General features: G+C 34.4%; 1 protein-coding gene across 1 annotated transcript; it reads right to left on the bottom strand.

Annotated features, from left to right (window-relative positions):
- Window positions 1-4825: 4825 nt before the first annotated feature.
- Window positions 4826-5850, bottom strand: LOC103256526 (olfactory receptor 1019). The gene has a single exon (XM_008054377.1). It carries the CDS (start codon window positions 5830-5832, stop codon window positions 4900-4902), a length of 933 nt encoding a protein of 310 aa, XP_008052568.1. The 5' UTR covers window positions 5833-5850; the 3' UTR covers window positions 4826-4899.
- Between the last annotated feature and the right edge of the window lie 9514 nt (window positions 5851-15364).

Genomic DNA, 15364 nt, shown 5'->3' with positions numbered 1-15364 from the left:
CCTAACCCTTAACTGTACCCCACAATATCATAATAAAAAATATTGATTAAATAAAAAAAAGAAAACTCAATTGTTTGTGGCATTGACCACAATCATGATAATATTGATAATGAAATTCTTGGAGTTCTTTTAATTTGAAACTTATGAATGCCCTATAAGAAAGGACATTTGGAAAGTCTCAACTGCAGCTTTGAAGGAGTTTCTCATCACCTGTATTCCTTTAGGAACTATATGGTTGGGGTCCTAGCCAGGTCTGGATTATAACCAATGCATGCATATTCAAAGTAAAAACCAAACTATACTACTAGAATAGAAAATTTTACTTAAGGGATTTCAAAATACAGTCACAAGCCTTAACAACAGACTAGAGAAAGCAGAATAAAGAAATTAAGAGCTTGAAGGCAAATTCTTCAAATCAACCCAGATAGACAAAAATGAAAAATAAAGAATATTAAAAATGAACAGAGCCCTTAAGAAGTATGAGATTTTGTAAAGAGACTAAATCTACATCTGATTGGCATCCTTGAGAGAGAAGAAGAGAACAAGAACAACCTGGAAAAAGTATTTAGGAACATAATCCAAGAAAATGTCCCAATCTTGCTAGAGTGCTCAATATGCAGATATAAAAAATCAGAGAACTCTTGTGAGACACTATGTGTAGTGGCCATTCTTAAGAAATATAGTCATTACATTATCCAAAGTCAACATGAAAGAAAAAAATCTTGACAACAGCTAGACAGGAAGGCCAGAGCACTAACCAAGTGATGCTAATTAGACTAACAATGGTCCTTGCAGCATTAACCTAACAAGCCAGAAGAGACTGGAGGAACATTTTTAGCATTCTTACAGAAATACGATGACAGTCAAAAATTTCTTACCCCACCAAAAGTAAGTTTCATAAATGAAAGAGAAATAATGTCTTTCTAAGACAAGCAAGTGCTAAAGAAATTTGTCACCACCACAGTGGCCCTGCAAGAGATGTTTAAGGGAGTTCTGAATATGGAAATGAAAGAAGAATGCAATCTGATACAAAAGCGCATATAAGCACACTGCCTCCAGACTATATAAATCAAGCATAAAAGTGAGAATCCAAAGCCTATTTAACTATTTAAAAATGCTATGACAGGAATAAAACCTCACATATTAATAGTAATCTTGAACATCAATATCTTAAATACCCCACTTACAAGACATACAGTGCAAATTGGCTTTAAAAATGACCTATTCTTTTGCTGTCATTAGGAGACCCATCTGACTTCTAATGACACCCATAAGCTCAAATGAATGGATGAATAAATTTTGGTCACACAAATGAAAAGTAAAAAAGAGCAGCAATCAATATTCTTACATTAGGTGACACAGGCTTTAAACAAACAGCAATAAAAAAGGACAATAAAAGCATTACATACTAAAGGACTGAATCCAACAAGAAGTATTAAGTATTCTAATATTTACACATCCAACATGGGACATCTAGATCTATAAAATAACTACTATTAAACTTATTATGGAGAATATGATTGGCATATTTATCATTGTTTCATTTTATTACTGGAAAACTTTTTAATATATGACAGAAAAATCAGGCTTTTTCAAATATAAAACATTTATTGATCTTTTATTATAGCACAGCTAAAATAGAAATAACTGTCCTTATTTTACTGGTGTATTATAGATACTCAAGGGATTTATTTGAGACAATTATTGGTGGGACTGAGATTAAGACCAAGATGCCCCAACTTCTATCTATTTTTATCATGCCATTATAAATGTATAGAAATTCTTCTACCACCAACTACATGGAAAGTAAAGCATTTAGTGCCCATACTTTGTTATAACACATTGATGGGATAATTATTAATTATATAAAATAAGGTAAAATAGAAGCAATTTATATTCATTAAGGATTTTTATGTGTCAGATACTCTATAGAGATTATAGCATACCCTTGAAAGATGCGGAAAGATAAACATTATTATTCTTATTTGGTGGATGAAGAAACTGAGGTTTAGCAAGATCAAGTAACTTTCCCAAGGTCATACAGTTAGAAAATAGCAGAACTTATACAAGGGCTCTTTTCTACATAATTGAAGACCTGAATGTTTGCCAGTAGTCAGTGGAAAGTACAGCCTTAAATCTGTTTACTCACTCTGACAAGTTTGTTGACTTTTCTGAGCTTTAGTTTTATCCTTTTAAAAATGAGGAAAACGTCTATCTTTAATGATAGCTATAAAAACTTAATGAGATTTAAAGTAATTTGTTCATTGCTAGCTCTTCATGTGGATCATCTGGGAGAGCACTCAAAGTTCACCAGAGAAGTGACAAGAACCACAGAGAATAGAGGAGACCGAGACCAAGCAAACATATGACAAAATGCTCAACATCACCAATCATAAGAGAAATGCAAATTAAAATCACAACGAGTCACCATCTCATATCAATTAGAATGACTTTTACTAATAAGTCAAAAAGCAACAGATATTGATGAGGTTGTAGAAAAGAGAGAATGCCCACACATTGTTGGCAGGAATATAAACTAGCCCCTTGAAGAACAGTTTGGAAATTTCTCAGATAACTAAAACTAGATGTACTGCTCAATCCAGCAATTCCACTCCTAGGTATATTCCCAAAGCAACACAAGTGTTTCTACCAAAGAGACACCTTCACTTATATGTTAATTGCAGCACTATCTACAATAGCAAAAACATGGAACCAACAAGATGTCCATCAGTGGTGGATTGGATAAAGAAAATGTGGTACGTATATACCATGGTATATTATGCAGTCAAAAAAAAGAATAAAATCATGTGCTTTGCAGTAACATGATTACAGCTAGAGGCCATTATTCATGCAGAAATAGAAAACTAGATAGAACTGAGTGTTCTCACTTATGAGACCTAAACACTGGACATAAATATGGGAACAAAAGACACAGGAGACTCTTGAAAAACGGAGGGTAGGGGTGAGAGTTAAAAAACTACCAATAAGGAACCATGCTCACTATTTGAGTGATGGGTTCAACAGAAGCCCGAGCCTCACCATCATGCAATACACCTATGAAACTAGCTTGCTCATGTACCTCCTAAAGTTAAAATGGTAATAAAAGAGAACTTTGTATATTTAATGAATATAGGGAACAAAAAAAGGCAGTTCTCTAGCAGCAAGTTCACTGGTTAGGGATTTAGAAAGGGAATTCAAAGATTCCTGATTTTAAAACAATTGGTCTTTCAATAATAATATATACTTGATTTGTAGTTAGTGGGAAGGAAAAGTCCTATTTTCTCATATTTCACAGAGCATACATGATTTGCACATTGAGTTATTAAAAAAAATAAGCTAAAGGCTAGATCTGGACTGTTTCTGGACTGCCAACTCTACATTTCTCCCTCAGCCATAGTCTGTCCTTTTTCCATATGTGACACCAAGGATATGGTTTAGAAATTAATGGTACAACAGAGTGATTTTAAAGCGGGTCAGTTCTAACTCATGTACAGAAATATCATCAGAATGCTTAACAAATCCTGGATGTTTTATACCTAAAACTCTTTGGTACCTTTCATGCTGAATGTATTTGTTCTATATTTTAAGGTAACTGTCGTGTTTCCCTTACCTTTCACTATATTGTACTGGAGGAAAGGTTGAGATAGAGAGATAATTGAGTGTAAATATCGGAAACTAATGGTTTGATGGAACTTGTAATGGAACTTCATCATGTCTGAGAAAAAGTTACCTTTTCCCAAATCTCAATCTTCTTCCTTTACCTGCCACTGTAAACTAGCACTCTTGTTTCTAATTAAAGATTTTTTGCCTTCAGAACATATGAGGAGAAAGTATATCCTCTTTTCTTGTCAGTCATTAATGTACCAGGGTTGAAGGGCCTGGGCATGTTAGTGGAAGACCTGTGGCAATCAAGGAAAAACTGGGCTTTAATTAAGACAGAAGAGAGAAAAAATTTTATCTGTAAAGAGGTAAACTAATCTTATAGACATTACACTCTTGCTAACATCATTTTTATCAGTTGCTCCGAATTGTATCTTTCTTAGAGTCAGAATTCAAGGTTTCTCTGAGGGCTAATAAGATGTCAATATGTGAAGTTGACAAAAGTTAGATGACCATCCCTTTTTAATATTAAACAGAGAATATCAGTAGGGTCCAGTGATTATGAGATGAAACCAAACACTTGAATAAATGGAAAGCTGAGGACAGAAAAAATAAGGGGTCTTATCAATGCTCATACAGTTAGTAACCAGCAGAACTTGTCTCCAGTTCTTATTCTTGGAATATGTGTATTTTCTGATTTTGTTACTAGTGGAAGGAGATTCAGAGAGATTATACAGCAACTGAAATCACAACAAACTCTTTATTGAAACACATTCTTATATTTATACTCTCCAGAACCTGGAACATACAAAGCACTTGCAAGTATTTGCTAAACATATGAATGCATGGATTTCAGATCAAGTTAAATCATCCCTCATACCAGACCCGTTTTTCATGCTTTTAAATATATTTTGTTCGACTTAGTTTCAGAGTAGAAAAATTTCCAACATTTGTACCTAGCATTCCTCATGACCCATTCCCTTCAAAAACAATGCTTTAGAGTGGTTAGTTATTTATTTCCTCTATCAAGTCCTGCTGCAATTTCTAATTGATAAGTGAGCCAACTTTAAATAAAAAACAAATGCATCTTGCTCAGCTTGTCTTTCAAAAATATTAATTTAATTTCTATTTCTTTCAGATTGTAGAGTTAAGATTTACAGAAAACCGTTCAGAATTTAATATTCACTCAACAAGGAGATAATAATTTGAGTAGTGTTTGTTTGCATTTTCTATTTCCTGCCACCATTCTTCTGTCACTTTCATTGATCTATAAGATCAGATTTTCATTTTTTTTGGTTATTATTGAGGTTTTTTCCCAATTAGTTTTTTGAAAGCTACTTTCACATCCTTGTTCCGTAAACTATAGATCAAAGGATTCAACATGGGGATGATAATTGTGTAAAATACTGAGGCCCACTTATCTTGATCCAGGGAGTAGCTGGATGTTGGCCTCAGGTACATAAACATGACTGTGCCATAGAAGAGGGTGACCCCAGTAAGGTGAGACCCACAGGTGGAGAAAGCCTTAAGACGACCTTCAGTTGAGCGCATTCTGATAATTGCAATGAGAATGAAGGCATAGGAGATGAAGATGATGAGGATGGTGCTGAATTCAATGAAGCCACACAGACTGAAGAGCAAGAGCTCACTGATGTAGGTGTCAGAGCAAGAGAGGGCCAAGAGTGGTGGGATTTCACAGAAGAAATGGTTGATGATATTGGAACCACAGTAACTCAGGCCGAAGGTGAGAATAGTGTGGGCTACTAAGCTCACTAGCCCAGCCAGGTAAGAGCCCAGCGTGAGAGCCAAGCAGACCCGCTTGGACATGAGGGTGCTGTAGTGGAGGGGTTGACAGATGGCCACAAAACGATCATAGGCCATGGCAGCCAGGACATAGCACTCGGCATCCACAAAACCTACAAAGAAAGCAAACTGGGTGGCACAGTTGGAGAAGGAGATCACTTTGTATTTTGTTAGAAAGTCAGCCAGCATCCTGGGGGCAATGGCTGAGGAATAGCCCAGGTCAACCAAGGAGAGGTTGCAGAGGAAAAAATACATGGGTGTATGAAGCTGAGTGTCTGTTATGATCAGGATAATCATACCAACATTTCCCACTACATTGACCAGGTAGACTATGAGGAAGACCACAAAGAAGATGATCTGCAGCTGAGGGTCCTGAGTGATGCCCATAAAGATAAACTCAGTCACCACTGAGTGGTTTTCTTTACTCATTGTTTCAGTTGTATGTGTGCCTGGATTTTGTTTATGTATGAGTGTAGTGATTTTCTTGTTTTACTTAAAATATTCAATAACATGCCAAGGATGTTCTAAAAATATATGTACGTATATTTGTATATATATGTGTATAGCTCCAATAAATGAAGGCTTTGTTTAAGGTGATTTTAAAAATCCTCCCAGTAATTAGACTCTATGACCTGTGGGGTAACTCAAATGACTTTGGTGAGGGTGATGGCCTTGTGTTCACTCCACATACCCAGTCACAATAAAAGATGTTAGCTTCTTGGGAATGGCAGGTTCTGCTTCTTCAGTGGCCTTGCTGCTCTGAGTTCATTACTCACACGATACCAGATATTTGACCTTTTCTGCACAAATATTAATTAGCAAGGAAAAACAGGTTTGAATGTTTCTTCTTTCTAAAATAAGGCAAATATAAATGCGGATAATGAATAAGACTTTTTATTGTAGGTGGACATAGCAAGGAAAATGAATGACCCAAAGACCTGAAGGTATAACATGTCACACACTTACATAATATGAAATACTTGGAGCAGAGTCAGAAACATACAAAAAGAGTAGAAAATAATACTTTGTAAAAAGCCAGGATTACTGATTATTTACTACATGCAAGAACTTTATTGAATGTTTTATGTACATTATAGAATTTCATCATCATAACAATTCTGTGACAGAGTCCCAACATCACCTCCTTCTATTACGTTAAAAGAACAAGGCTAGATATCAAGTAATTTAAAAAAGTCAACAGTAAGTAAGAAGCAGAGCTGCGTCTGTCTGAGTCTAGGGTCTATTTCATTGTATTGCTTTCTGTGTATATATAATTTGATGTAGGTTATATCTCTTGATTTTTGTACCTGTCTCTCTTTTTTTCTGTCCTGTTCATGTATGCACACAGAATTAATTTTTGGGTTTCTTGATCTTTAGAAGTGCTCAGGGATAAGGCTTGTGGCATAATCAGGGTGAAGACACAACGGAGTGTCTTTGATTAAATTTATTGCCTAACCAGCAAACTATTGCATAATTCAGCTCAGAGTTAAAATTCATGAATCCTTCACTCAGGGGGAATAGAAAAAGCACTATCCAACTCAGTGGGCACACAGGAATATGCATTTATTAAGTGCTTTTCTCTCTGGTTGGATGAATACAAAGATACAAGGTCCTTTGCAGAATTCTAAGGGGTATTGGGCAAAACCAAACCATCCAAACCAAACCAAACCAAAACACAAAAGAATTTTAGAAATCAGTAGCAACCCCTACCTAAACCTGAAGTGAGAAGACAAACTGTATCTGCTTAAAAAAACTGACTTACTGTTAGGAAAGAAGGGAAACCAGGGTAGTATAATGTATGGTGCATAGGATTGTAGACATTCATAATAGCTTATTATAAATCCTAGGATTTAAACATGATGAAAGTTGTATTCCCAGCTTTCAGTTTCTGCACTAATATTAGCAACTATAACAAAGAAGGTATTCTAATAATACACTGTACCACAAAGTAATAGTTTATAAGTACTTATATGAACTCCTGCTCAACCATTCTTAATATGTTGTGAATGTGTGCATCATTTCATATATTAGGTCAATTAGGAATAGAGAATAAAAAGACTAAGGAAGGAATTTTAAAAATATTTCTGATAAACTGTACCCATAATACATAAAGATATTTAAAAACTCAATAATAAGAAATCAAATAACTCCATAAGAATGAGCCAAAGATTTTAGCTGATACCTACAAAGAAACACATAAATAGAAAATAAATGCATTAAAAATACTCAAGTATTTATATTAGGGAAATGCAAGTAAAAGCCACAATAAAATATAGATATTAAATACTAAATTGTAATGTCTATTGTTAAAAAGACTGACCATACCAAGTGTTGACCAAGAAGTGGAAGAATTGAAAAATTCACTGTAATTGTGTCAGATAGTAAAAACACTTTAAAAATTTCTTGTAAAATAAAACATATACGTAAGAACTCTATGATCCAGTCACTTAAAAACAAAACAAAACAAAACCCTTGAAAACAACCTAAATATCATCCATAAGTGACAGGAAAAATAGATTGAAGTATGTCCATAAAAAGAAATATTTCTTAACAATTAAAAGGAACAGATCATTGATACATACATCATTAGTGAATCTAAAAACAACTAGGCAAAGATTTTTTTTAAAGCCACATTAAAAAAAGGCTAAATCTTGTGTGAGTCCACTTATAAAACTAGAAAATGTAAGATAACCAATAGTGACATACAACAGATCAATGATTTCCTGGGTTTAGGTGTGTGTCAGGAGTAGTATGGAGAATGTTTCAAGAGGAAGGAGGAAATTTTGAGAGTGATAGTTTTTATTTTTTTTACTATCTTGATGTTGACTAAAGTTTGTATGTGCATACATATATTAAAACATATCAAATTTTATACTCTAACTGTATTAATTTTTTTGTGTGTGAGTCAGTTATACCTCAAAGCTATTTTAAAAAGAACAGAGTACTTGCCACTATTCCAACTCAGCTAAATCTCACCATCTGTGCAAGCAGAAACTATCTCATAGGTTAGGTTTATGAGTAAATAAAAACTTAAACTAAATAGCTTAACAAAGACATACTGGGTTCATTGCAGAATCAGCTATTGAATCCGAGACTGCCAATTTCCCATGAAGTGCTGTGCTCATTTCCTCCCCCAATGCTTCACATAAGGATTTGAAAATATCCCAGGAAAAACAAAAACAAAAGAATTATGTGCAATTTGTCAGCATGTTCTTCCACTTTAACAAGAGAAAAAATAACATTGTTGTTGAAAATAGAAGGAGTTGTTTAATAAACTTATACTTTTATAGATGAAGAAACAGACTCCTACAGCAAGCCTTAAGATGCAAGGGCCATATGAAACTTCAATATTGAGAGGTCTAAGAGATAACCTTATAGTAAAATAGTTTCAGAAGTCAAAACTATAGTCCACATCTGAGTAGGTACCAATCAATCCATTTCAACTCAGTTGGAAAATGTAATTAGAAAATGATTTTTTCTCCCTTATGGATTCTAGGATTTGGTTAAATGAGACAAAGTATGAGAAGGTGCTTTCCCAGTCATAAAGCGCCTTACCTGCTCTTTTTTTAATAGTGGACAGACAAATCTAGGCTTTACTATTTCCTACTATTGATTCCAACATAATGCTCATCTTCTTTGAGTCATAGTTTTCCTCTGTTAATTTAAGTTAATAATGCGTAACATAATAACTTTCTTTACAAACTGATTAGAATATATACAAAAGACTGATTCTAGTGACTGTGCTAGGTGTTGAATGCATTTGACCATTGTAAGTATAGATGCCTTAATTCAGTAGATAATTATGCACGTATAACTTTTAGGAAATAATGCTTAATGCCTACTCCATAAAGGTGATATATCATGAACTGCCCTAACTTTTAGGGAAGCACGAATTTAATTTTATAGCACTTTCATTAAATGATAAGACAAGGCTTTAATATTCAAAATCCCTGCTGGACTAAGACAAAAGGAAATAAAACTAAATTTTTCTTTTTAGTCTCATGTGGCTAAAGTCAGCCCATCTGACTCATGAACAAATGGAAGAAATATTGAGTAAATAAGCATATTGCACTGTTAATAATAAAATCACATATTTAACAGGAGACCAGCAAATATATCATGTCATGAAAATAAACAGAGGACAAATACATTTTAGATTTCTATGTATCAACTGCTTTTGCAAGTTCATATGAAAAAAAATTCTGGAGTGAGAGGATCTGGAGATTCTGGTTGTATTCCCATGTTTTTCACTAACAGGTTATTTGCTCTCAATGAATTGTTTTATTAGACTAAGTTTCCTTATCTGTGAAACAGTTGGAGTGGAGAATACAGATTCTACATAACCTTCCTTTTCTACCATTTTCTGATTTGGGGCTTATACATAAAAGTTAAAATCCATGACATATGTCCTTCTGAAATATTGAAAGGTCAGGAAGCTGGTGCTAAGCAGACCCAATGCTCAAAGCAGCACTGGACAGTATAATGTTCCACCCCCAATAATCACATCTCTTTCTAAATACTGACCTGTGACCTGTATGCTGTTGGTGAGAGGCTGAATGTTCTTCTTTAATGGGTTACATCAAACACATATTCTGAGACAAATTTAAAGGTAGTAATTGTCTGAGCTGCTTGCTCATCCCATCCTCACCCCTGTGTGAAGGAGGTATATAATCATCAGAGTCACAAAAAATTCCCCAATGAATTAAGATGAATTTTTTTTCTGTGCTCACATGAAACTCAAAGATTTGATAAACTGTGATCCTCTAGGGAATTCAGCTCTCTCTTATTTCAAACATAGTGAGAGAAGAGAGAAACACAGGGGATTTTTTAAAGACTCAAGTGATGATTGAATCTTGAGCTATTTAGTGCAGTCCAAAGAAATCTACATGTAATTGAGAAATATCTTTTGGTTGATGCCTGAAAGTCCTTTTAAAGAGGATAATACTTTTTAACTACAATGGAATAGCATTAATGTACTTTTATAAGTTAAAAATAGCCTCAAATTTCTTACGTGTTAAATTGAAATAATAACAGTTTAAACAAATGAATTTATTTCTAATTAAAACCCCAAAACAAAACAATGCACAAACACCCTTGGAGATGTTGCATTTGTCTACTACCTTCATTGTGGTGTTGGTATCATAGGTATTTGCATATGTCTAAACATCATATGCATTGAATATGTACAATCCTTTGTATAGTAATTAGACTTCAACATAGATGCTTACAAATAACTTCGAGTGTCATCAAGGAGTTACCATAAAGTCTTACAGAAGTTCTTTGTATAAAACATTGTTTTTCTATAAAGGAAATGAAGAAGCATGAATTTAAAAAAACACTTTTCAAAGTTCTTTATTCTTGTCACTGTGGACATTCAAATGAGCTTGGTCATGTTCAGTGAACAAAATTAGTTTAAATTTTCTTTTTCTTTTTGTATAAATGATACTCTGGTGCTTCCTTTGGCACAAATAAATTTTTGATAGCATTCCCTATCAGATTGAAGATCTTCTTTCTTTTTGTTTCTGATAGAAATGAAAAAAATAACATTGAAAAAACTTTGCTCAGTGTTATCATTTTGCAGAGACACTGATAGGGCTGTTTGAAAAAATAAGAAAAATGGCTAGAAAACTTTCAGCCAGAAGAGCTGTAGGTATACAAAGTCATCACCAAAGGGGGGGTGGGATTTGTTAATGATGTCAATTGTAATCACTGTAGACAACTAAGCATTGAAATTTCTCCAGGAAGAACTGGTGGGGCCAAATATCAGCTGCTTGTAGCTGTCCACTTTTTTCTTTGAGTCTCAGCTTTTTACTGAGAGAATATTAGGTGTAGTAATATTGGGTTAGATGTCCTATACTGGTCAGTGCCATAAAGATGCTGTTTATCTATAAATAAAGTGGACTGTAGAATCCATTCCTTTTCAATCACATGGAAAATCAGACAGCTTTAGTGTTTGCATAGATATTGGTTTATTTAAAGTTTCATCTTATTAATAATATGGAGACATTTGCAAATATAAAGTATTTAATGGATGATCCACATATTCACTCTAGGAAATTTGAAATAAATTTGAATTGTTTTCTTCACTCACTGATCATTAACCAAAGAATGATGGACAATGACTTCTTAGGATAATTTGTAGAGGTGTCCTCAATCCTATCAGATGTGAGCTGTCATCAAATAACTAGCAACATCCTCTTTAGCAATTTGAAAATCATATAAATAATATAACCTACTTGCACACACAATTTCCAAAACATGAATGTATTGCTATAATTATCAAATAAGAAGTAAATAACCATTATATCTAATTTAAAAATTGTGTCTTAATCTGGAATAAAAAACATGTCAGAAATTATGCATTTGCAAGATTAATTATCTTTCATCTTATCTGAGGGTGTATTTTGGTGGACAGGAAAAGGAAATGAAATATGTTTTGAGAATATATTTGAGAATTTTTATTCACTAGAGATGCTTCAGGGAAGTTTCACAGTGTGATGTGATCAATTGAATCTTCTGATGATAACGTTCTCTCTGGTATCAGAAAAAATAAGTGAAGTTCTGACTGACAGAAAGCGCGTGACTGAGGGTTCATTAACTTTTCCAGGGACATACAACTTGGTGATATGGTGATAGAATGAAAATGCCATCTGTCTGAGTATGACTCCCATGCTCTTTCTTCTTTGATGAGAAGGGTGAGAAGATCCATATAGCTAAGATTTAATGCTGAGAAAGAAGATCTAGAGCAGCTTGCCAAGATTTTTTATTTTTTGATCCAATGATATATATTCTGAAGGAAAATAGGATGAAGGAAAGATAAGTTTCAAATGTTAAAACAAAATTAGAATTGTGTCAGTAAAAGAAAGTTCATCCTTTATTTGTTTTAATTGCAAGAGATGACATACATACAAATTTGTTTCAGTTTTCCATTATATAAAGAAAAACAGAAAGATTCTGTTGTAAGGGTCTCAATGCCAAAACAATTTTTAAAAGTTGTTTGCTTTGGAAATGCTGTTTAACCTGGGAAACATTTATCCTATGTGTTTTCATAAAGAGTTAAGAGTTACTATGTGATGTAGTAAAAAATGACGTAATGTCTTAGAGAAAATAGGATAAATGGTTTAGATTTATCCTCCACAAATGGTTTAACTTACATTCAGACATAGAAAAAATAGTATTATAATTCACTCTTTCAAGTAAATAACAGTCTAGATTCAATCGAAAGAAATGCAGTGGACTTTTTTAGTGGACAGAGGTAGAAAATACATGTGTCAACATGTGGGTAATGTGTATATACATACACATGAATTACACATATATGATGGTATTTGTGTTTATAGTGTTGTTTCCAAATACACATTTTAAACTTAATACATTTATTAACTTTTTAACTTGTATACATTTAAGGGATACAAAGTGCAATTTTGTTACATGGATATATTGTTTTTTGGTAGAATCTAGACTTTTAGTGTAACATCATTTGAATTTTATGCATTGTATCCATAAAGTAACTTCTCACTCTTCATCCTCTCCCAACTTACTACCCTTCCGTGTCATGGTTTCTATTATTCTACACTCTATATCCATGTGTTCAGATGATTTAACTCCCATTTATAAGTGAAACCATGTGATATTTAATCTTCTGTTTCTGAGTTGTATCACTTAATAATGGCCTAAAGTGTTGTCACAAAAGACATGATTTCATTCTTTCTATGGCTGAATAATATATATGTATATATAAATATATATAAATTTTTTTTATCAATTCACTCTTTGGTGGACACTTAAGTTGATTCTATATCTTTGCTGTTGTTAATAGCTCTGTAGTAAGCATATACATGCCGGAATCTTTTTTTTTTTTTTTTGGAGTCAGAGTCTCCCTCTGTCACTGAGGCTAGATTGCAGTGGCACGATCATTGTCATTGCAGTCTCGACCTGCTGGGCTCAGGTGCTCTTCCCACCTCAGTCTTCCAAGTAACTGGAACCACAGGTGCAGCACCACCATGCCTCGCTGGGTATGTATGTACTTATTTATTTTATTGTAGAGACGAGGTCTTGCCAAGTTCCCCAGGCAGGTCTGGAACCCCTGGAGTCAGGAAATCCTCTTACTTCCCAAAGTGCTGGGATCAGCTACAGTACCTAGCCCAGGTATCTTTCTGATATAATGATGTCTTTTCATTTGGGTATATACCAAGTAGTGGAATTGCTGGATAGAATGGTAGTTCTTTATTTAGTTCTTCCAGAAATCACCATTCTTGAGTCTCTTTTCTTTCATGATGAAAATTTAATTTCTAATAACATTGACATAATTACTTATTTATAATACATATTTGTTTTCAAGTCAAGTTTTGATATGGTTTTGCTTTTTAAGTAATTTAAAACATACATTTGCCCAATAGGGGAATTGCTGGATCATATGGAAGGTCAATTTCTAGTTTTTTTAGCAATTGCCATATCATCTTCCAAAGAGTTGTGCTAGTTTGCATTCCCACCAGCAGTGTAGAAGCTTTTCTTTTTCTCCATCCTCACCAGCATCTGTTGTTTGTTTTAGTAATAATGGTCATTCTTACTGGGGTTAGGTGGCATCTCAATGGGGTTTTGATTTGCATTTCTCTGGGGGGTGGGATTGGCAATTAAGGGAAACTGCTAGGGGAGGGAGGGGCACACCTTATCAACAAGGTACCTGCATAATCAACGTTTGTACAGCTAACCCTGAATTGTACCCCACATCTTTAAAATAAAAAAAAACGTACACATGCATTCTAAGTCAAGATTTTTCAGCAGAGACACATAGAGATGTCTCACCTATATCTTTGACTTTTTTAAAAAACATATTTTTTATTATAAAATTGTGGGGTACAGTTAAGGGTTAGGTATACAAATGTGCATTGTTCAGGCACCCTTGTTAATAAGGGGTGTCTCCCCATCCCAAGACATTGACTACCATTAGTCCCACCTCCCTACCCCCCCATAGTTCCTCACCACTGTCAGTCCTTTTCTTGTAGTATTACGATAGATGTTCTAGGTACACTATATGAGTGAGAATACGTGATATTCAGATCTTTGTTTCTGTGAGAGATCACTCAGTATTATAGATTCTAGTTCCATCCAGGTTGCTGCAAAATTTAAGATTTTGTTCTTTTTTATGACTGTGTAGTATTCCATGGTGTATATGTACCACATTTTTAAATCCAGTCCTCTTTTGATGGACAGCATGGTTGGTTCCAGGTTCTTGCTATTGTAAACAATACTGCGATAAACATTCGTGTACAGGTATCTTTTTTATAGAATGATTTGAGTTCTTCAGGGTATATTCCCAGTAGGGGGATTGCAGGGTCATATGGGGGGTTGATATTTAGAGCTTTTAGGAATCACCACACTGCTTTCCACAGAGGTTGCACTAGGTTACACTCCCAGCAACAGTGTAGAAGTGTTCCCTTTTCACCACACCCTCTCCAGCACCTGTTATTTTTTGAGTTATTGATAATTGCCATTCTGACTGGAGCTAGGTGGTATCTCAGTGTAGTTTTAATTTGCATCTCCTTGATGATTAGTGAGGTTGAACATTTCTTCATATGTCTGTTGGTTGCTCAAATGTCTTCCTTTGTGAAGTGTCTGTTCATATCTTTTGCCCATTTTATAATGGGTTCCTCCCCCCCAGCACATTTGAGTTCCTTGTAGATCCAAGATGTTAAGCCTTTGTCAGACCTGGTGTTGGCAAATACTTTTTCCCAGTCTGTGGGCTGTCTCCATGCTCTCTTGGTGGTTTCTTTGGCTTTGCAGAAGCTTGTCAGTTTAATGAGGTCCCACTTGTATATCTTATCTCTTATGGCCTGTGCATTTTGGGGTATTGCTCAGGAATTGGATGCCGGTTCGAATTTCCATAAGGGTGTGTCCTTGATTTTCTAACGTTCTTATGGTTTGAGGTTTTACATTTAGGTCTCTGATCAATTAGAGTTAA

The sequence above is a fragment of the Carlito syrichta genome, unplaced genomic scaffold, assembly GCF_000164805.1.
Source record: "Carlito syrichta isolate Samal-C Ts95f unplaced genomic scaffold, Tarsius_syrichta-2.0.1 Scaffold289878, whole genome shotgun sequence".
In the NCBI taxonomy this organism is placed as follows: domain Eukaryota; kingdom Metazoa; phylum Chordata; class Mammalia; order Primates; family Tarsiidae; genus Carlito; species Carlito syrichta.
The sequence above is the reverse complement of the archived record's forward strand: the minus strand, read 5'-3'. Positions and strand labels throughout refer to the sequence as shown.

Excerpts from the sequence above, each read along its gene's own strand:
- LOC103256526 (XM_008054377.1), bottom strand. The coding sequence starts at position 5,832 with ATGAGTAAAGAAAACCACTCAGTGGTGACTGAGTTTATCTTTATGGGC.